We start from the raw sequence: 21,388 nt of genomic DNA on the forward strand, positions 1-21,388 counted from the left end.
AAGGAAATATTTGAAACCAAAAGCTTGTTCTTTGAGAAGAGCAATAAAATTGATGAAACTGTAGCCAGACTTATCCGAGACAGGAGGGAAAAGACACAATCGCCCGCGCAGGGCAGTGGAGGGGTGAATCTCCATCTGACTCTGCCCAAACCCTCACTCAAGAAGAAATATATAACCAGAATAGAGCTGTTCTATTAAGAAAAGACTCCTAGTTAAGAAAACCTTCCTCCACATACAAATAAAACCCCTGCAGGGCCAGATGGATGCTCTGCTAAGTTCTATGAAACACACTGAGGAATAATAATACTGGTTCTATATACATTATTCTAGGAAACTGAAACAAAGGGGATACTTAAAACTCATACCATCAGGCTAGGATTTACTGGGATGTCAAAACCAGAGGAGATAGTTAAAACTAAAGACACCCTGGGCAGCATGGCTCAGTGGTTGAGCATCGACCTATGAAAAACATTAAAAACAAAAAAAAAAACTAAAGACTAACAGCCCCACAAACTTCGATGTAAAATTCTAAAAATTTCAGCAAATCAAATTTGACAACTGATAAAAGTGCTAATCCACCAACTGGGAGGTGAGGCGAGGTGGTACATTGGTGAACGAAACAGATTGCTTTTCAAACAAAGTAACAAACTTCAAAGGAAAAACCATATAATTACCTCAACAGACCCCCTTCGACCTCTGGGGTCCTGGCCCTGACCGCCGGAGCTGGAGGGGGCTCACCAGGCTGTCACCGGTGAATTCATGACGGAGACGAAAGCCACCCGGGCCACAGCCGAGCTGGCTCAGAGAGGCATGCTTCCTCCCCAGCTACGGAAGCCACACTCCCCTCGCAAACAACTTAAAGCCAACAGCTGTAGTAAGGAGACCCCTCCCTCCCCTCCCTCCCCTCCCTCCCCTCCCTCCTCTCCCTCCCCTCTGGAGAAACCACTAGCGCCCGCCGGTCCCCCTTCCACACTGCCTGCAGCGCGCACCTGCGGGCTCCCACCGGCCGCGTCCCCCCAGCGGCGCACCCCCCGCGGCCTGCAGCCGGTCGCTCACGCCTGCCTCAGGCTCCAGGGCAGAATGAATGGACCCAGCCCTTCCTTCCAGAGGCCGCAGTTCTCCGAGTGTGGGTCCAGCGGGCCCTGAGTGGACCCCCTGGGGGTGTTTGTTTTGCTCCTTTAACTGAAGCTGCAGGGAATGTCCTCATTCTGTATCTCCTGGCACAGGCACGAATATTCCATCAGCTCCATCCTTGGAAAGGGGAGGACTCAGCCAAGGCCGCTGCCCATTTCAGGGCTCCACAGGCGCTCCTGCCCCGCTCCACCCCACTTCCTCGGCTTGCTGTCGCTCTCAGAACCCGCTCTGGGCACCCCCTTGGGGAGGAGGGAATGTAAAAGGGTCCCATACAAATGAGAACAGGAGGCGGAGAAGCTCCGGAGGTAAAAATAAACTCGCCACGAGCTGTCTTTCTCTGTCCCACGTTGGAAAGTATCCCGAGGATAATTACGGAGATACGCGAAGCCCTGCTGCAAGGATGCCAGCGTATCCCCCTGTCGCTAAGGCAGCTGCTTCCCACCCAAAACGGCAACGCTGGAACCTGGTGGGCTTGGTCCTCAGGCTCAAGTGTGAGGCTTTGACACTGAGCGGGAGGAGGGGAAGGAGGCAAGGCACCAGGAGAGGGGAGGGCCACAGGGCTTGCTGCCTTGTCCTGGCTGCAGAAGCCCCGTGGGAGAGCCGTCCTGGAGCCTGTCTGGCATAAGCAGGGACACTGTGGGGCCATCTTCAGTCTGCTGTGAAATCCTCATCTCAGATTATACTTTTTAATTCTAGAGTTTGCAGTGGGCTTTCTCTGATCATTTGTTTCTCTGCTCAGATACTCCATCTGTTCATTTACCTTGTCTTTGAAGGCCCCAGACACATTCACAAGGGCAGGTCTACCGCGGTTTATGAATGTGGCCTCACTCCAAGACACGCTCTTTCTCCTTAAGCTTGGTGTTTCTGGGGAGTCAAGGGACTGTTCTCATGGGGTTGTCGGGGCCGGGCCTCGCCCCAGCATCTCAGGACCTCTGGGATCACCAGTCAGCCCTCACGCCCACAGGTGCTAAGTCTTGCGGGCTGCAACGGCACAGCCCAGTCTCGGCCAACAGTCTCCACACACACTTCATTGCCCAGGTCTCTGTCCTATAAACTCCAGCTGCTTGAGCAGCCCAGGCTGCGACCTCCACCTCATCTCAGGGAGACCACACTCTGCTTGAAGGCCCCGCCCTGCACCCCCTGAGATGCCCCAGGTGGATGGAACAGCCCACTGTGGGGCTCCCTATGTGTCTCCCATCTTTCGAGGAGGACACTCCCTCACGGCCTGCTGTTTGATGCCCCCAAACAGCAGTCTCCTACACCTGTCCAGTTTTATAGGTGGTTTCCATGGGAGGGCAGCTACCAGAAGCAAATTAGCTTAAAAAAATACATCTAGACAGACATTGTACCCTTCACAAAAAGGGATCACAAACTTAAATGTAAAATTCAAAACTATAAAACTCCCAGGAACACACCTAGATGGCCTGAGTATGGTGATGACTTTTCGTACAATATTGTCAGAGGCATGACCCATAAAAGATGATCTGGACTTCATTAAAATCAAAAACTTCCACTCTGCAATAGGCAGTGTCAAGAGTATTAGGAGACAAGCCATAGACTGGAAGAAAATATTTGCAGAAGAAACATCTGCTAAAAATTATCCAATATATATAAACTCTTAAAACTCAACCATAAGAAAGCAAACAATCCAATTAAAAAATTGGCCAAAACCTTAACAGGCTCCTCACCAAAAATGATGCACAGGTGGCAAATAAGCAAATGAAAAGACACTCCACATCCCATGTCATCAGGCAAATGCAAATTAAACGACAATGAGACTCCCCTGCACACCTATCAGAATGGCCACAATCCAGAGCGCTGACAACACCAAGTGCTGGCGAGGCCGCGGAGCAGCGGGAAGGCTCGGTCACTGCTGGTGGGAACGCAGACGGTGCGGCCACTTTGGAAGACAGCTTGGTGGTTTCTCACAAAAGTAAATACTCATAGGATCGAGCTGCCATGCTCCCTGGTGTTTACCCAAAGGAGCTGAAAGCTGATGTCCACACAAACCTGCACAAGGACATTACAGCAGCTTTGTTCATAGTTGATAGGACTGAAAGCAATCAGATGTCCTTCAGCAGGTGGATGGATGAACTGTGGTCCATCCAGACAATACACTATTATTCAGCACTCATTTCTTATGAGCTGTCAAGCCATGAAAATACGTACAGGAACCTTAAACGCACATGACTAAGTGAAATAAGCAATCTGAAAGGGGACACACCTCTGACATTCTGGAAAAGGCAAAGCTATGGAGACAGTGAGATTAGTGGGTGCAAACGGTTGAGGGGAGAAGGCTGAACTGACAGAGCAGAGGGTTTTAGGGCAGCGAAACTCCAAATGATGCTGTAATAATGGGTGTTACATGTCATTGCACGCCTGTCCAGATCCATAGACTGTACCATGCCAAGAGTGACCCCAATGTAAACTATGGACTCAGGTGATGGCCTGTCAACACAGGTTCAGCGGTTGTAACAAGTGTTTCACCCGGTGGGGGTATTGATGGTGGTGGGGGCTGTGCAGGTCTGGGGCAGGGTATGCAGGAAGTTTCTGAACCTTTCACTTAGTTTTGCTATGAACCTAAAACTGCTCCATAAAACAGAATTTTTTTTTAAAACTGCCTTTGATGAATTGAGAATGGCCCAGGTATCCTGCTTTCACCTGGTGCTGACTACACACACGCATGAAGGCGCCCGTGTGTGCAAGCATGTGCGTGTACAAGCATGTGCGTGTGCAAGGGTGCTGCGGGGGCACGTGCACTCACGGCAGGACGTGGCGACCAGCGTGCCGCACACGCAGGCGGCCTGTAACGCACCTCTCCGCGCTGATCAAGACACCGTATTTGCCCCGGGTGGAAACCCGATGGTCACTCCGACAGGAACAAATGCATCTCACAACCTGGACAAGCAGAACGCCTGTCCAGCAGAGTCATAGGGCCGACTCTGGACCGGGACCTCCAGCCCCAGGAATTAGATTCCAACGCGGATGCGTATGGTGCCGATTACTAGAGAATTCCGGTCAAGACGTTTGGTAACGAAAGTTGCCTTGGCGTGGTTCCGTGGGCCGAGAGGACGCCTGCAGAGGCTCCGTCAGCAGCACCTCCAGTGGGTAAGAAGATAACCGCAGTTTTCCCGACGCTGCCCGGTGCCTCAGCAGCCGCACCAGAGCCCAGCACAGCAAAGCGGCCGCAATAGAGGACGCAGGTGTGGACCGAGAGGGGCAAATAACCGCGGATCCCTGCCCCTGCCCGCCGGGCAGAGCGGCTACTTTTATGGGCCTTTCCTACTGTATTTCCTCCCCAAAGTAGCAGTTTAGATTTTATAACCAACATTGAATTTTTCCTCCAAGCATTTTGTCTTGGACATTCCTCACGGCGAGAGCTGTGGACACATAAGAATGTGACAAAAGCTAAGAATCTGCTTTCTACACTTGACTGTAGGGCTTGGGGACCCCAGGTTATGCTGGGACCGACCCTCAGAGGCTCCGGTTACAGGTGCAGGCATTTCCAGACGGGCCCGACTGTGCACAAAGGCCCAGCCCTCAACATGATGTTCTCGGGCTGTGAGCTTTGACCCCACGCCCAGGCAGAGAAAGCTCTGCTGGGAGTTGGCCAATACAGTTGGTGGCGGCGAGCTCGGCACGGTAGCAACAGCGGAGCTTCTACAACCAGTTGACCCTCCCTGTGTTCCCATCAGGCTGCAAACTCCCTGCTCAGTTAAGGACACCAGGTTTTAAGAGACAAAAAAGCAGCCCTGGCCGGTCTGGCTCAGTGGTTAGAGTGTCAGCCTGTGGACTAGAGAGTCCCGGGTTTGATTCCGGCTAAGGGCACGTACCTCGGTTGCAGGCTCGCTACCCGGCCACGGTCGGGGTGCATATGGGAGGCAACCAGTAGATGTCTCTCTCTCTCCCACTCTTTCTAAAAAGCAATGGAAAAAATACCCTCGAATGAGGATTTAAAAAAGACACAAAAAACAGAAGTCTCAGGATGGACCCAGGCCCTGGGAGAAATGGCCAGGATGAGGGCTCCCTGGGCTGACAATACTCCTGTTTCGCAGGTGCCATGTCCTTAAATGCCCGAGGCTGTCTGCATGTCAGGTGCAAAGTCAGGAGAGCGTCAAGGTGGCTCCAGGCCACGGGAAGGTCAGAGGCATGGTTTACAGGGATGGGTGCAGTCCGGGTTTAGAGGCAAAGGTCCCGAGCTCAGACCTGAAGACACCTGGCCAGCCACACCTACGAGACCTCAGGTGGATGTGCCAGTCAATGGAGGGACACCTGGTGCTCAGGGGTCACGGGCTGGAGGAGTGAATGGGGACCCATGGGTGCTGCAGGCAGAATTTAAAGCCACCGTCCCACAGCTGCTTTCTGATCTTAGACCCGGGCCCTGTGTGGACGAGGGGTACATGGTGCACAGGCATGTGGGCACTCTCCCTTGGGGGGGGACAGCAGTTAAACGCGTAACTGAAATAATCAGGTAACTGATAAAGTAGTGGGGAGACGGGCAATACTGAGAATGACAAAATTAAGCTCAACTTGCAACTGTGTTGGAGCTAAAGGAACATTTACAGTGTTGTTGCAAGAGCCCAGGATGAGGGTGTTTGGGCTGGTCAGTGAGGACATGGAGGCGAGACCCTGGGGACCCACCCAGGGCCTGGCCCCGCTGCGGAGAACCCCACGCTCTGTCCACGGCTGTGACAGTCAATCGGAGATGCTTCCAGGAAGAACAGTAACGCTTCTCAGTCGCAGCTGCCCCCCTGAACGGCCTGCAGCCACGGCCACCCTGCACCCTCCCCGAGGCCAGGGCAGCTCAGCCGCCTACAGCAGGCACACAGGGACCCTGCGCCTCTGCTCCTGCCTCGCTCCTTCCCTTCATCAAGGGGCATCTACAGTGCTGTCTGCTGGGCCCCCGAGTCCTCAAGGGCAGGACAGAGCAAACACCATAACCTTGAGCACTTTGTGAGGACAGATACGAGCTGGACTTCCAGGGCCTGTGACGGACGCCGCCCCAAACAGCACAGGCTGTCATTTACACCACTTCCGGTGCCCCTGGAATCGACCCCTCCCCCCATCTCATCTCGCTTTCCTGTTAGCACTCTTTGCTCCATTCCCAAACACTGGACTTCCGAGGACAACCTATGTCCCTTTTTGCCCTGTCATCCCAAGCAGGGATACTCTGAGTCACCTGCTGAGTCACGGTTATTTTTTCTCAAGTATAAGTGAAAATTAACATGCAGTTATCAAAATAAAACAAGTTCGCTCATGTCTCAGCCCTGCGAGCCCGTCTGCATGCCCCTGCTTATCGGAGGGGTTCCCCTCCCGCCCCTCGCAGGGGCAGACCCTCCGCCCCACCCTCCTCCACGCTGCGGCAGGGGCGCCACCTCAGGCGCGGGCTCGGCGCCGAGACACCACCTCGGGGGGACCGGCGCCCGAGGGCCGGCTCACCGGAGATGACGGAGTCGTTCAGAGCCTCGTCGTCCTGGTACAGGAGCAAGTCCTCCTTGAGCCCCGAGTTCACCAGCAAGTTCTCCTTGTTCTCCTCGGACTCCTTGGCCGCCGGCCGCCTGCCCTCCGGCGCGCCGTCCACGCCCCAGGCCTCCTCCCGCTCCTTGGCCCGCTCCACGCTGGATGTTCTCGACAGGCGGACGTCCACCCGCTTCTTCGGGGACCCTTTACTGTCCCTCCCTTGAAAACTGAATGAGAAAGGTGGTTTGGGCTACACGCTGTCCCTTCACCTGGAAACACTGCAGAACTGACAGGGGACGGGGGGCTCATTATAGATACTGCAATGACACCGAGTACAAGAGCGACTTCTTTGCTTCTGTCCCAAACACACAGGACAAGAAGCACGAAAGGCAAGCACCTGTGCACGGGTGCACACACACGCACACGCACACACACACGGCCCTGAGCCCACAGCACGTGGCTATTGAAAATGTGAGGTTCTGAACAGCACAGACACACATGGAATAAAACCTACTAAACTGAGCCCAGCAAACACTCAGACCAAGGGCTTCTGAGACCCAAGAAGGGCATTTTGTCGGGTGTTTCTGCCAAGCCCTGTGTGTGTGTCCCATCACCCACTTTGCCCACCAACAACTGGCTTCTTCACAGGCAACAGACCAACCAGGTGAGATCAAGAACACCAGGGTGAGCCTTCTGGCACAAGCACTGGTACTCCTGCCAGGTGAACACTCCAGGCTCCACCCTCCGGGGCCTCTGGGAGGGTGGGAAGCTCCCGCCCCGCCCCACTGGACCCTCTGGGGAAACAAGGGGCTCTGTGTCCGGGTTCCCACAGTACACACCACCCGCCTGACCCCTCACAGAATTGGTGACCAAAACCAGCTGCAAACCAGCTGCAGAGCCTGGGGTAAAATGCAAATGCAAATGCAGGGCTGCTTGTTAAGATGTGATCAAGAATTTCAGGACAGTGACAGCGCAGGGAGCCCAGCCTGGAGACTGCACGGTGCTCCCTACGGGCTGCCCCCTGGGAATCCAGGCACGCAGGTATCTGCTGCCGGGCATCTGCCTACCTGTCCTGGCGGTGCTTGGTGGCCAGCGCCCGGTGCAGCTCCTCAATGACACGGCTGGGGGGCAGCGGTCGGTGGACTGTGGTGGGATGCGGAGAGCCCGTGGGCGTGGAAAGCTGTCCTCGGAGGGGAGGGTCAGTATTCTTCCCGCCAGAGTCTTGAAAGAGCACAACTTGGCCTGGGGAGTGAGGACCAAAGGAGAACCCAAGTCCGTGGGCAGTGAGGAAGAACCGCCAAGGCCCCGGAGCCGAGGAGCAGAGAGGACGCAGGCCCCTGGCCAGGGGAGCCCAGCAATGCCAGTGCAGCTTGGGCTCCACTGAGCCCTGCACCCCCGCCATCGCAGACACAGGGAACAAATACCACACAGTCGAGCCCTTCACCTGCCCGGGGCACCTTTCACCACTCCTCTCTCAGGTTCAGAAGCCAACTCCAGGTCCTGCATCTCCAGGAGGTGGCAGGGGCTGGGACTGGAACCTGGCAAGTGACTCCAGGTGTAGCTGGCAAAGGCCACAGGACCCCATACAAGGAGCTGACTGTCACTCAGCTGTGCCCGGGCAGGGATATCTTTCCCAGAGGGGGTAACTCTTGAGTCTCCAGGATCCAAGCAGGTGAAACACAGGGGAGTCAAGGGGCAATTCACACAGAAGGGAGGGGTGGGGACTGTGGCAAACAGAGGAGAGCCTGTCCATCTTAATAGGGTTGTTGTGATTTGGGGCTGCCAGAAATGGAGACTTTTCAAGAAGAGCCAGAAATTTGGATTAAAGGTGAAGTTTTTCCTATGTTTTTATACATGTTAATATCTAATACTTCAGTGTACTTTAATATGTATTTTTTTTCAGGCTTGACCACCATGCAGCAAGTCCCTGGTGGGATTTGGGGCAGGCTATTCTCTGATGTCTGGTAGGGAGGGAGGGGGAAGGGAGCCTGGGCTGGGGGCTGCTGTGCATCTCAGACAAGAAAGCGACCAGGGGACTCTGCTCCTGCGTCCCCAAGCCCCAGGGAAGCCCAGGGGAGGGAGCCTCTCTCCTCCTCACCCTACCTAGTGTTCACAGGATCAACGGAACATTTCCCCCAAAGGAAAGGAAAAAGGACAGTGGGAAAGTGAAGCGACTCTCCCAAATGTGGTCTCGGCTGTGAGAGATCAGGCCAAAGGCCAAAGGTCAAAGTCCTGTGGCCACCCTCATGTCCCTTCCTCTCCTGCTCCAGTCCCCATGTTGGTGGGTGACGTATCCAATGAGTGTCCCCTGATGCTCTCCTGCAGTGAAAGGACGTGGCAAATGCCGGGGCACGGTGCACGTGCCTGAGGGGTTTGGTCAGGAAAGGCTCCTGGAGGAAGGGACAGGGCGCACAGGCCAGGTGAAGTGAGGGGAAGGACGTTCCAGCAGGGAAAGCAGGGGGGCGTGGAGGCCCTACACTGGGTTCAAGTCTCCACTAGCTGGGGGACCTGGACAAGTTGCTGGAGCCCCTGAGCCCATTTCCTCCACTGTAAACCAAGCATGCCCTGTCCCTCAAGGACAGTGAATGGGCTGTGTATACTTGGGGTTCCTTGGGGTGCCTGGGGCTGGTGTGCACCGGACACGTGGTAAGTAGTTGTTATGGGTGGAGGTCAGGGGCTTAGAGCAGACGAGTGGCCTCTGCTACCTGCCGTCATCTGCACACCCTCCACCCTCGGGGCTGTCAGGATTTACTCCAAAAGCAATCCCTCCTGGCGAAGAGCAGCCTTTCCCCAAGACCAGCAGTGCCCCCGGTTCCCAGCAGTGGTGGGACAGGAGCTACCCAAGCTTGGAAAGGACATGTGTCAGCTGCCTGGGATTATTCAGCCAGCGTGGCCAAAGCTCCAGAAGGGAGGCCTCTGGGGGCCTCTGCCCCGCGTGCTCCCTCTCTGACCGCTGCCTAATCTGCCTTCCTGCACGGAGCTCCCCGGGGAGATAGCAGGTAAAACGGAGATGAACAGACACAGAGAGGGGTTGAGAAAGGGAAGAAGGGGAGGGGAGAGAGAGAAGAGAGGGAAACAGGACAGCCACCTGCACACCCAGACAGACAGAAAGGCCTGTCTGGGCGGCTGTTTCTCCTGCATCGGGTTCTGGAAGACATCAGTCTCCTGCCCACAGGCTGCCCATTTGGCCAGAGGGAGACTGAGCGACCTGCTTCTGACAAGCAGAGATCCTCATTAAGAACAGCCCTCCCGCCCGGCTCTGCTCCCCTGGACCTGCTGACCCCTGAATGCAGAAGCGAAGGGTGGGAACCAGCCCCCGTGGGAGCCGTCAGCCCTGGTTGAGGCACTGATGGGTGGACGGACGACGCAGGCACACCCACCTGTGGCATTCTTTGTGGCTTTGGCGCCTGCCTTCGGCAGCGGGGTGGGCAGCAGCGGGGGGCTGGGGAGCTGGCCCGTGGACCTCTCCAGGTTTCTGGGAGGACTGTCCAGGGAGTGGGACCCAGCTAAGGCTTGAGAGGTCTCGTCGGTGGTCGGCGGGAGGCTGCTGGTAGCGTCGGCTTCTTCACCTCTGTCTGCAGAGGGCGTCCTGGCTGTTCAAAGGCAAACCAGAGAGTTCACAATGGTTCCCCGGCTGTGGTGGACGGGAGTGGGGACAGCCAGGGCGGGGGATTGCTAGCCCAGGGCAGAATACGCAGGGGTCACTTCACATACGGACTTGACCCCCTATGAGTCAACATCAACAGAGCCCTCAGAAGCAGAGAGGAGGAGGGAGGGAAATAATTTCAAGAGCTTAAGTGGTTCAGTCCCCTTTCACTCACTAGGTGGTGCCAAAGCTCCCACCTGGCCGGGGTGAGGGGTGGGGGGTGGGGGGCATCATCACCATCACAGGTTTGGGGATCAGACACACCTGGGCTCCAGTTGGCCCCTGCACTTCCTCTGTGACCTTGGATAAGTTACTAAACCTCTCTGTGCCTCCATTTACCCATGCATGACACCAGCCTAGTAACAGGACAGTTGTGAGGTTTAGACAAGAGGTAACAATGAGGTGTGAGTCTGCATGTTGCGGGCCCTCAAACTCAGCAGCTACTGACTTCAGGCCTGCATGCCAACCAGATGAGTGGTGGAAGGGTCAGCCTCTGTCCCCCACCCCCACCCCTTCCAGCTGCTGGCTTCTGAGCACCGCCCTCCACCCTGCCCCCCACTGCTTTCCCCCAACCCATCAACCCTCCCCCTTCCCACTTCTCTATCCAGCTCAACTTCCACCATCCATCACAGCAACAGTCTCACCCACACCCCAAGTCCTCGGCCTTACTTCCTTTCCATTTAACTCTGGGAAAGTCCCGTCTCTGGATGGAACCTCCACCATCCTACCCCTGCAGAGGGTGTCACAGGAGCCCCAGTCCCAGCCATGTCATGTTGGGACTGCCACTCCCAGGGCCCTCAGCTCTGCCCGCCCTCAGTCACTCCAATTCATACCTTTCCTGGCACTTCCCACTCGTTTCTAAGCCCCTCCTGCCATCCTCACCACCTGCTTTACAGGGGAAACTGAGGCCATAAGACAGAGGCTCTCCTCTGATTCCTGGCTCAGACACAAATCTGTCCCTACACCCCCTTCCTCCCTCCCCTTCCCTCCCTGTCCCCACCTTGGGACCCCACTTGCCCAGGCAAGGCACTTGCTTTGTTTTTACCACCACCTGAGAATGCTAACATCCAGGAACAGCCTTCCAGAGCTGGTCCTACAGTCAGGGCGGAATCCACCCATCCATCAAGGACCCAGCCATCCACAGGGACCTCCTCTGGCCCCTGTGGGCAGGCACTGTCCAGGGTGCTGAGGGAGGCAGCGGATGGGATCCTGCCCTTAGGGAGCTCCCAGGAAACCAGGGAGTGTACCTGTATGTCCCCTGGGTCCCATCACTCACCATTTCTATTACTTTATTGTGCATGTGGAAAAGTGACAACCTCCCAGGCCAGGCCCTTTCTCTTGTGAAGCTCCTGGAAATGTAGCCTTTGCCATAGAAGCCCTGGCTCTCCCCACGGCTAATGAACACAACCTGAGAAAGGAATGCCTCTTCCCTCCCACTGCAGAAGGCGGACTCGGCTCTGGGTCATGGGGCAGACTTCTGACAGCTCCACAGAGGTGTCCCCACCCCACTAGCCCAAAGTGGAATGAGGGTCCCCCTCCTACTCTGAAGGTCCCGGGACTCCACATACCACCAACTCTGAGTCCCCCTGCAAAGCCTCTCCACAAAGCTCATCTATGCTCACCACACGGTGGCCCGTGGCCCTGGCCTGAGGGCCTGTGTCTCCCTCTGCACCTCATGAGTGTGTCCCTGGCCTATCTAAGGGCCTGCGTCTCCCTCTGCACCTCATGAGTGTGTCCCTGGCCTGTCCAAGGGCCTGCGTCTCCCTCTGCACCTCATGAGTGTGTCCCTGGCCTGTCCAAGGGCCTGCGTCTCCCTCTGCACCTTACGAGTGTGCACAGCTACTATTAGTTTGGAATCTTGTCAAAACTGAAATTTTACATCCTTTAAAGTGTCAAGTACAGGAAAAACAACAGATGAAGTGAGCTCTGCACATTCCCTGATTTGGGGATCCCTCCCTTTGGGCTGTCTGCCCTGCCCTGACCAGCAGAGGGCGTTGCTCACTCATGCAACACTCAGCGGAGGCTCTGCTGTCACCCCACCAACCCAGGTAGGGCTCTGTTCTAGGAACTGAGGCCTGAAGCCCACTCCTCCCCTCACTCTGGGAGGACGAGACTCAGGCACTTTCACCACCAGGACCCCTGATTCAACAGCATGTCCCACCCCTGGAAAGATCCTTAACAAGCTTGTGCCCAACAAAGCTAGTCTACTCTGAAATCCATCCCTGAACTACCTGGATAGAGCACACCTGAGGTTAGACGGCGTTGACAGGAGCAGGCACATTCCTCAGAGCTGAGCAAGCAGAAAGGACCTGTCAAGGAGGGCCAGGCGCCAGCAGCCACCAGGCAGCCACTTCAGAGCTGCAGGCTCAGTGGCTGAGGGCAACGCCTCTCAGCCATGAGAATCCCATCAACCTCCACCCTAACTGAAGTCGGGTGACTAGGGGATGGCAGGACGTAAGTGTGCCAAGAGGGCCTCTGCAGGAGATGCCAAGATGTCCCACCGGCCCCAACTCTTCAGATCCCAAACTCCAATTGCATCCCCAAGTCAGGGTGAAACTGGACAGGCACAGCTGGCCCCCCTTGGCAGGTGCCTGCAAATGCTGGAGGGTGCTGTGGATGGGGCAGCAGTAAGCAGCACATGGGGAGCCTCCTTGGGCAGGAGGGGCAGCAGAGGACAGATGCCTGCCTGGCTGTGAAGCAGAAGACCCCACCGTCCGCAGAAACCCCGGCCAGCCTGTCCTCACGTCCTGGATTTCCATTGTGGGGACACGGTTCAGCTCCAGCCCCACACTGCCTGGCATGTTTACAGCTGCAACTTTAGCAGGAACAGGCTTCCTGTGCGAGCTGAGTCTCTCAGGAGGCTGCTCTGCCATGCTGCTAACAGTCAAAGAGCAGGGCGTGGTCGCCTCACAGCACCCACAGGTGTCTTTGCTGGGCTCATGCTTTCCTTCCTCTCCACCCTTCCCTTTGTCTCCTCTTTCCCACAGCTGGCAACCATCCGAGTCCATTCAACTAAAATGACTCAACACCACCACGGCTGCACCACCGTAATTAGCACAGTGCCTGCCACTCTGATAAGTTCCCCCACCTGGCACATGCTCCACTGTGTGTCCCATTTAACAGAGGGAACAAGTGAGGTTTGGAGCAGCATACCAAGCACACCTGGGGGAGAAGCAGCGACAGGCCGGGCCTTCACCAGCACCTGCCCTGCCAGGGCGCCGGGCACCGAAGCCCCCGCTTCAGCGACCGGCGGTGGCTGTGCCTCCGAGGAGTCCCCCGATGGCCATCCTGGTTGCAGCTCAACCCCACACGGGCCCCAGCTGATACCTGCATCCTCCAAATGGGTGTCTGAGGACAGCGGCTCATCCAGGGAAGCCTGGTCTGTCTTGGGGGCCGAGGGGCTCCCCGGCTGGGCATCTTCCAGAGTCTCCTGCTTGGGTGAGGACAGCTCGCTGTGGGTGGCTCGGGGGCCTCCGTCAGGGTTGCCCACTTTGCTTTCGGCATCTGCAAGGAAACGCAGCTGTCGGCCTAGCCTGTCCGCCCTCCCTGCGCGTTTTCATTCACACCAAGGCCTCCCTGGGCAGTGTGCCTTCCAGGCCCTGCTGTGGTACCCTACTCCTGTCCCCCACATCCCCGGAGTCCTGGTCCACACCCTGTCTTCCTAAGGCAGCACCGAGCATCTTGACACCCTTTGGCCTCCGCCCTGCACATCTGCCTGAGCCCCCTTACTCCAACACCTGTGGGAGACCGGACAATGACCCCCCACCCTAACCCCAGACTCTGCCCTGGGGCTTGCTCTGGTCAGGGGGATGTCAGCAGGTTTGATGCAGCAGTGGTTTCAAAAGCGTTTGCACACTGCTGCTGCTGGCCTGGTCCTCACCTCAAGGACACACCTAGCTAGTGGGCTGGGGCTGAGCTGCCCCACCCTGCCAGACAAGGTCAACCCAGACAGGTGACAACAAAGGCCCTGCGGTGCTGGAATTGTTAGGCGATATTATTGTGGCTATGGATAACAGGTTCCCCTCCGCACCTATCACCCCCATGGGTCCCACATTACACATACGCTTCTCAAAAACCCACTATGCATCCGGCACCGGGCGACCTGGGAAGGCAGGATAACAGGCACAACCCTGACCCCCGGCTGGCTCAGAGGCTCATGAGCCCAGAAATGGGGGGCTGGCAAGGACTGTGGGGCATCACAGAGCAGGGGTCCCAGGAGGAGGACACCAGGCTGCTGGCAGGGCAGAGAGGGGACCTGGGCTCCCCTTGTTTGGGGCTCAGCTGCTGGAGCCTTTGACAGTCTGACCGTTGACCCCTCAGCATCACATCTTACTGATGAGGGGCCCAGTGCTCAGGAGCATAAAAACTGGTCCTGGTCACACAGCTGCAAGGTGGCAGGTCCAGGCTGGGAGACTCGGCAGCTGATAGAAGTCCCCCCTTCTGAGACACTGATCGCAGTCCCCTATAGGAACCCCTCGGTCCCCACAACTGGGTCATCAGGCCACCACAGTGCAGAGTGGCAGCGTGACATGCACACGGTCACGCAGCAGGAGCAGCAGTGTGGGGACACCAGCACGGCCCGGACTCAGGAGACCTTCCTCCAAGCTGCCTCCCACCACAGGGCAGCAGGAGGAATGTCCAACAGTGTGTCCCTTTCACTCCCAAAGCACCATGATTGGACAAGAAGTACAAGGTCACCCCACCCATGCATCCCCCACCGCAGAACTATTGGTGCCCACACAGCAAGTGTCTGGGCCTCAGTCTCCTCATCCATAAAATGGGGAGAATCTGACCACCTGCTTCACGGCAAAAGCATGAGAATTAAATAGTTAACACACGCAGTGTGCCTAGAATGAGCACACACCTGCTAGCAATTGTCATTATTGCTATTGATGAGGGCTAGGTTTTTGGGGTTTTTTAACCCTCACTGAGGATGTTTTTGTTAGCTTTAGAGAGGAGGGAGGGAGGGAGACAAACATCAATATGAAAGAGAAACAGTGATTGGATGCCTCCCACCTGCACCCGACCGGGGACTGAACCTGCAACCTTTTTGTGCACAGGCTGAAGCTCAACCAACTGAGCCACCCAGCCAGGGTGAATGAGAGTTTTGATGGTGAGGTGGTGATGGTCTGGCCACTAAGCCAGGGCCCACATGCCCAGGTGATAACAACAGGCTCCCTTACCAGGGCCATTCCCATGCCCAGGACTCAGGCCAGGCCATGCGTGCAGCCTCAAGGGATGTGAGCTGTGACCACAGCTCATCAGGTTCCCTCTGCGGCACACCCGTCTCCTCGAGGGAGGAGGGAGGTCAGCCAGGCCTGGAGTCTGCAGGTTGGGGGCTACAAAGATCTCACCGACTCAGCCAAGTCACCTGACCAGAGTCCAGGCCAGGGGCTGGCAACCTGTTCCTAGAAAGGGAGACAGATGGCCAATGTGGACCACATGCCATACAATCAGTGCTGCATTTTCTTCCTGAATTTTTTACTTTTACAAAAACTTTAAGCTTAAAAACCATCCTTAGCTCAGGGCCTTATGAAGACAGCCTACGGTTTGTGACCACAGCTAGAGTTTACCGACCGACTTCTGACCTAGGAAAAGACCCAGACAAAAGCCGAGAGAACTTGCCCAATGGACAAAACTGGGTCACAAAGCTCAAAACTAGCTTCTAGGGCTCTCAGTCATGACTGGCTTCTTCATACCTGACACACAGTTGGGACAATTTCTGCCACCAGCTTACTTGGTAGGGCCTTGTGAAGAACAGAGGTGACAGCAGGCACCCCGTGAGGGTGCACACGGGCATCCACAGGCACCGGCTCACCGGGACCTCAGTGCCTCGGGTGAGGCTGCCACCACTTCCCAGGGTAGACTGAGTCGTAGAAGGCACTGGCCTTGCCGTCACAGCCACCCCTCCCTACTCATCAACATCAACAGGAAGAATAAGCTGGTCAGAGCCTTGAACCTGGAGGGCCCGAGGCCAGCCTTCAGGGACCTGGGAGCTGCCCACCAGGGAGCAGGCCCCCCGCCCCCTGCTCCAGCAGGCTCAGAGCTGCAGCTCATAATCTTGCTCAATGAAAAGTTACTGTTCCTAAAATAGCCCTGGTGGCAGGGCGGTTGCTAAGAAACGCTGTTGGGGTGGGGAAGCTGTGGGCGCGGCCCTCCCTCCTGCCCCATTTCCACGGCTGCCGCTTCCCTTCCGCGGGCCGCAGAGGGGAGCACACGGCCCGGCCTGTGTCATCTCATCTGGAGTAGCCAGGGAGAGGGAACACACCACAGAACTCCTGCACACACGTGCACGCACACGCACACACTGCCCCTGGCATTCCGGCTGCACAGAAACCACACAGACCGGGCATCACTGCCCACGTCTCGAGGAAAGCCCCTTCTCTCCCGGGTCACTGAGCACAGCCGCCGGGTGACAGCTCTCTCTCACAGCCAAGGGTGGAGCATGAACCTCCTTAGGTTATTTAAGAAAATGCGACGTGGGCACAAACGGGAAGATGGGGGACAGGCACCCAGGAACACGCAGCGTCAGGCATGGAGACACCTGTGGGCTACCGTCCTCACCGTGGCATGTGGGTGGGGCCAGCCCTCGCTGGTCACATGTGTCAGAGCAGAACGGCCACAGCAGTGAAAGTGGAGAGAAAATGGTCACATCCCCCTCCCCACGCAGACTCAGTCCCATGTCATGAATCCCACAACCACACAAGTGGCCCTGCCTGGTGCCAGCAGATCACCTGACATCCCGGAGCCAGAGCAGAGGGGTCAGAGGGGGACATAAACGCAGTGTGGACAGTATCACAAAAACACGTCTCCAGGGTCAGCCCCCAGTCGTGCTGGTGGCCGCTGTGTAGACAGAGTCCAGGGTGACTCACACCTGTGTGTGCACTGTGTGTGCAAGTACGTGTACAGGGCAGAGGGCCTCCCTCCTGGCCATCGAGGCTCAGCCACGAGGTCCTGGGGCTGCTAGAGACTCCAGGCAGCTCTGGAGGGTCCGTGGCACGAGGCCGTAGGGACTTCTCTGGGCCCCTCAGCCACCGTCACCCACTCAGCCCCAGGCACCCACCTGTGTGGCGTCATAGCGACAGGGCAGCAGCCGCAGGGGGGCGCTCCTAGCTGCAGGGACTCTAGCCTGGTTGGGAGCAGGTGCTGGCTGCTGAGGGAGATCCCTCAACCCAAACCCAGGAAACTGCAGCTGCCTCCTGGGGAGGGGGGCTCACGCCGCAGTTGCACCGGCCAGAGGCCTGAGGAGGAGATGACGCTGCATTCCCACTTGGGGTCCCCACTCGGGAGCCTCAGTGCTCACCTCCCACCCTTCTGGGCTCAGGAGATGCCACAGAATCCCACCAACACCAGCAGCAGTTGGGGATACAAGGGCCTGACCTGGAGCTGGACTAAGCCCCCAGTGAGAAAAGGCATTTTCTGACCTGCTGCCGTAACTGTCCACAGGCCGTGACTGCCGCGGGCCCACGAGGTGAGACAGCGAGAACTCAGGCAGCACCAGTCGGCTGAGGCCGCAGCCCTCCACTCCTCTGCCTGACCGCCAGGTCCCTTCCCTGAAGCAACGCCCGGCTGGCTTCTAACGTGCCCTCCGGGGATGCCCTGGGCAGACACACTGCAGGCCCACTCGCCCGCCTGCCCACGGCTGCCCTGGGCTCGCACCGAGGCCGGGGGTGCCTATCACCCAGCCACTTCCTGAGGACTAATTGTCTTGACTGTCCATACTGGAGAGAAGGGGCAGAGAAGAGGCAATTTTCTATTGGACCCAGACCGCCTTTCCTCTCCCCATGTCTAATCTCACTGCACCCCACCCACTTTCCCTAGATCCCTCCCTGGGGTTCCCCACATCTTCCTACCACAGGGCCCCGCTCCTCTGGGGGGAAGACTCGCTCTGCTTCCTGGGTCTCCCCACTTCTGCGCCTGGGCGCACAGAGCTGGGCGCGGCTGGGGAGGCTTATAAAGCAGGCAGCCACGCCCGCAGCACTTCGGGTCAGAGCTGCCAGGTGACCCTCACGTGCAGCAAACAGCCGCCAGGTCAGGCGCACGCGGCACGTTCTTCGGGTGCCACATGCCCGTCCTTCCCCACACGCATCTCAGCTGTGGTCTTGACGCCCAGAGCATTCACAAGCTGCACTCAGGCTCCCGCCCTGATTCCGGACACCTGGGCCATGTGATCCACCGTGGTTCCTTCCCCCGCTCTGCGCCCTGGGAGGAGGGTACTGGGCGCACCTGTGCCCCCAGCAGCAGCACGAGGCTGCACACGGCAGGTGCTCCCCCGTATATGCTGCGGGATCAGTGACAACGCAGCTCCAGCTCCGGAGGAGAGGCCGGTGTCCGGCACCTCTGGCCCCTGCTCCATAGTCACTCACCAGAGGGAAGACCGGCTGCCTACCTACGCCCTGGGCAGAATCCAGCCCACACCCCTCCATGCAGAGCAAAGAGCAGGCTCTACCTCTTGACATGGTTTATAAAAAAAGGGTAAGAAATATAACAGTTCATGAGCTACACAAAATTCAAAATTCAAGGTCCACAAATAAGTGTGTCCTGGGGCAGCCCCGCCCACTCTCACCTATTGTTGGCTTTGCCTTTCAATGCAGTCATTAGTAGTGACAGAGACCCTATGGCCCCATGGCCTAAACTATCTACTATCTGATCCTCAATCGGGCTGGAGGGGGACACATCCCACACACACAGGCCAGGAGTACGGTCTGGTGGTCACCCTGACACCTTGGCTGCCACCATGGTCTGCCCCCGCTTAGGTCTTTGTTCTAAGCCCATCTGATGAAACCGGTCAAGAAAGACGTGGCCCTGAGAGGCAAGCTGCCTTCCAGAAGTCCTTTCCCTCTGTCACCCCCATTCCTTCTTCCAGGAGCCAGTCCGTGTCCGTGTTCAGTCTTCCCTCACCAGTGATCGCGTTCTTTATAACAGAGGATAAACAGCCTTAATTTTGTTTTTATTTTCCCTTCCCCAAGATCCAAAGTAAGGTTTGTTGGCAACACATGCAAAATGCCCCAAGTCTGCAGCTGTTTTGTCCCGTCCAGATGAAAATAGTCCCAGTTTCTCTCCCAGCAATGACGTCCCTGCAGAGCTAAGTCAGAACAGTTCTTCCACGTGCAGTCTGACCATGGCGCCATGTAGCTGCCCACGCAGGCTTGCCCTGAAAACCATCCTCAGATTACCTGTCTTTGAATCTGAAGAAACAATGGCAAAGGCTCCAGACCACACTGGCTCTGGGAGCTGAGGGCCCAGCTGGGGCCACAGCATCTTAGAGCTGGACTCAGGAGTTCCCTCCCTGACTCCTGACACCAGGGCCAAGCGACAAACATGCCTCCTGGTTCAAGGCTGAGAGGGGGAGAAAGGAGTTTGATAGGTGCCCCTGCCCACCCCAGGCCAGGTTCCTCAGCCAGGAGGAGAGCCCACCCAGCTCCGGAGAGTGAGGCTTGGTGATACCCCCCCCCCCCAAGCCCAGGGGTGTTAGAACCAGACAGGCCAGGACCCATGTCCTGGGCCTGAGGCCTTCCAGTATCACCGAGAGGAAGGCAGGAACTCAAGAATTTCATGAATTAATGGTGCTATCCATAACAACCGGTGTTTCTCAGACACACAGAAAGGTGGCCACGCAGACACCACCATGATGAGGATCTCCAGACCAGGGACCGAACGGCCAGGGACCTGGGCCCTGCAGCTGCGTGACGCTGGCTGCTACCTTCGGACCCCTCACTGCTTATCCGCACACAGGGGGTAAGGGCGCCGGCCCAAGGATGCTGTGAGGACCAAGGGGTAAGGCAGATCCAACCCCAGCGCAGCACTGGCATATGGTCGAGGGGATGGTTGATGAAAGGTAGCAGCAGTGGTAGGTGGCAGTAAAAATAACACCCGGACCCAGGATTAAAGTGTGAATATGAAAACAGCACAGCCACCACTACCGCTTCAGGGAACCAGGAGGACACAAGAGCTTAACCCCCACGCCGTCAGCGGGAAGCAGGCACTCCCGGGGGAGATGACTCCTCTCAGCTCTGTGGCCAAGGGACGTGGCCTCAAACTCCCTGATGGACTCTCAGAGCCCTCGGGGGCTGAGCCCATGGGCCATGACTAGGAATTTCCGTTCCGCCCTGACGGGCTTCCTGGGCCCAGGAGAGACACCAGTTCTGTGTTCCTGGGCCCAGTGGCCCCCACTTCCCCTGTCCCCACTTACCCTGCTCCACCATCTCGAGCAGCCCCTTCTTGATGAGCTCCTCCCGACCCTGCCGGCCAGCCTTCTCCAGCGCTGCAGAAACACAAACAGCCAGGTGAGTCGGGCGGGGCACCCAGAAGGCCCAGGGAGGCCCAGGTGAGGTGGGGTTAGGGGGTCTTGATCCCTGTGTTTGGCAATCCCAAGCTTTCTCACTGGCCAAGCTGCCAAGCATCACACCTGAGAAGCAGTGCCTGGCATGACGCCCTTCTCTCAGCTGCCCCCACTGCCCACTGCTGCCCTCGCCAATGCTCCTTAATTACCCAGCCCTGGAACAGCCTCTCTCTGCCCAACCCCCTGGGGCACTTCACTGCGGTTCCGATTATAGGTTGCTAAACACTCCCTGACCACTGTCTAGCCACAGCCCAGCCTCGGTGCAGCTGCCCCTGAGCTTCCCGGGTGCACCCCAGCTTAATGCTTCCAAAGGCCTCACCAGGCACCCCGGGAGGGAAGAGGTCCTGGTCCCCACCACAGACCCCAGAGCACGAAGCTCAGTTCATCCTTCCTGCCTCCCTCCCTGGAGCCCAGCACTCAGCAACCCCCATGTTCTCCCTGCTTTTCTCTGAGTGTCCAGAAAACTATTTGCCTACAGTTGAACCCAATTTTCAAATACAAACCTACATAATCCTTGGAGCCTCTTTAAAAGATGCGGAAAGAGAGCCGCTGTTAAGCCTGGGCGACAGAGGGCCTATGGGTGCCCGTGCGTGCAAGCACTCTGCCCAAGGCTGCAGGGGGCCAAACAGAGCAGGCCCACCTGTTGGGACTTGAGGTCCAGCAGCAGTGGACAAACAGGTGATGACAATGAAATTATTTCATTTGGTCACAATTCTTTACTGAGCACTTACTATGTGCCAGGTACTGAGCAAGTGCTGGGGCAGGGGGGTTACTGGGGAGCGGAACCAACTCAGCCCTCTTAGGGA

At 57.1% G+C, this 21,388-nt stretch overlaps 1 protein-coding gene across 1 annotated transcript in view; it reads right to left on the reverse strand.

The window, feature by feature from the left end:
• Positions 1–21,388, reverse strand: part of PHACTR3 (phosphatase and actin regulator 3) — a 114,541-nt gene that overhangs the window by 26,122 nt on the left and 67,031 nt on the right. The window contains exons 3-7 of the mRNA XM_081149409.1: positions 20,433–20,504; positions 13,568–13,744; positions 9,975–10,187; positions 7,662–7,836; positions 6,574–6,821 (exon numbers count right to left, since the gene is read on the reverse strand). Coding sequence (XP_081005535.1) covers positions 6,574–6,821; positions 7,662–7,836; positions 9,975–10,187; positions 13,568–13,744; positions 20,433–20,504 — 885 coding nt within the window. The remainder of the gene's footprint in view (positions 1–6,573; positions 6,822–7,661; positions 7,837–9,974; positions 10,188–13,567; positions 13,745–20,432; positions 20,505–21,388) is intronic.

The sequence above is a fragment of the Miniopterus schreibersii genome (assembly GCF_964146895.1).
Source record: "Miniopterus schreibersii genome assembly, chromosome: 10".
Taxonomy (NCBI): Eukaryota; Metazoa; Chordata; class Mammalia; order Chiroptera; family Miniopteridae; genus Miniopterus; species Miniopterus schreibersii.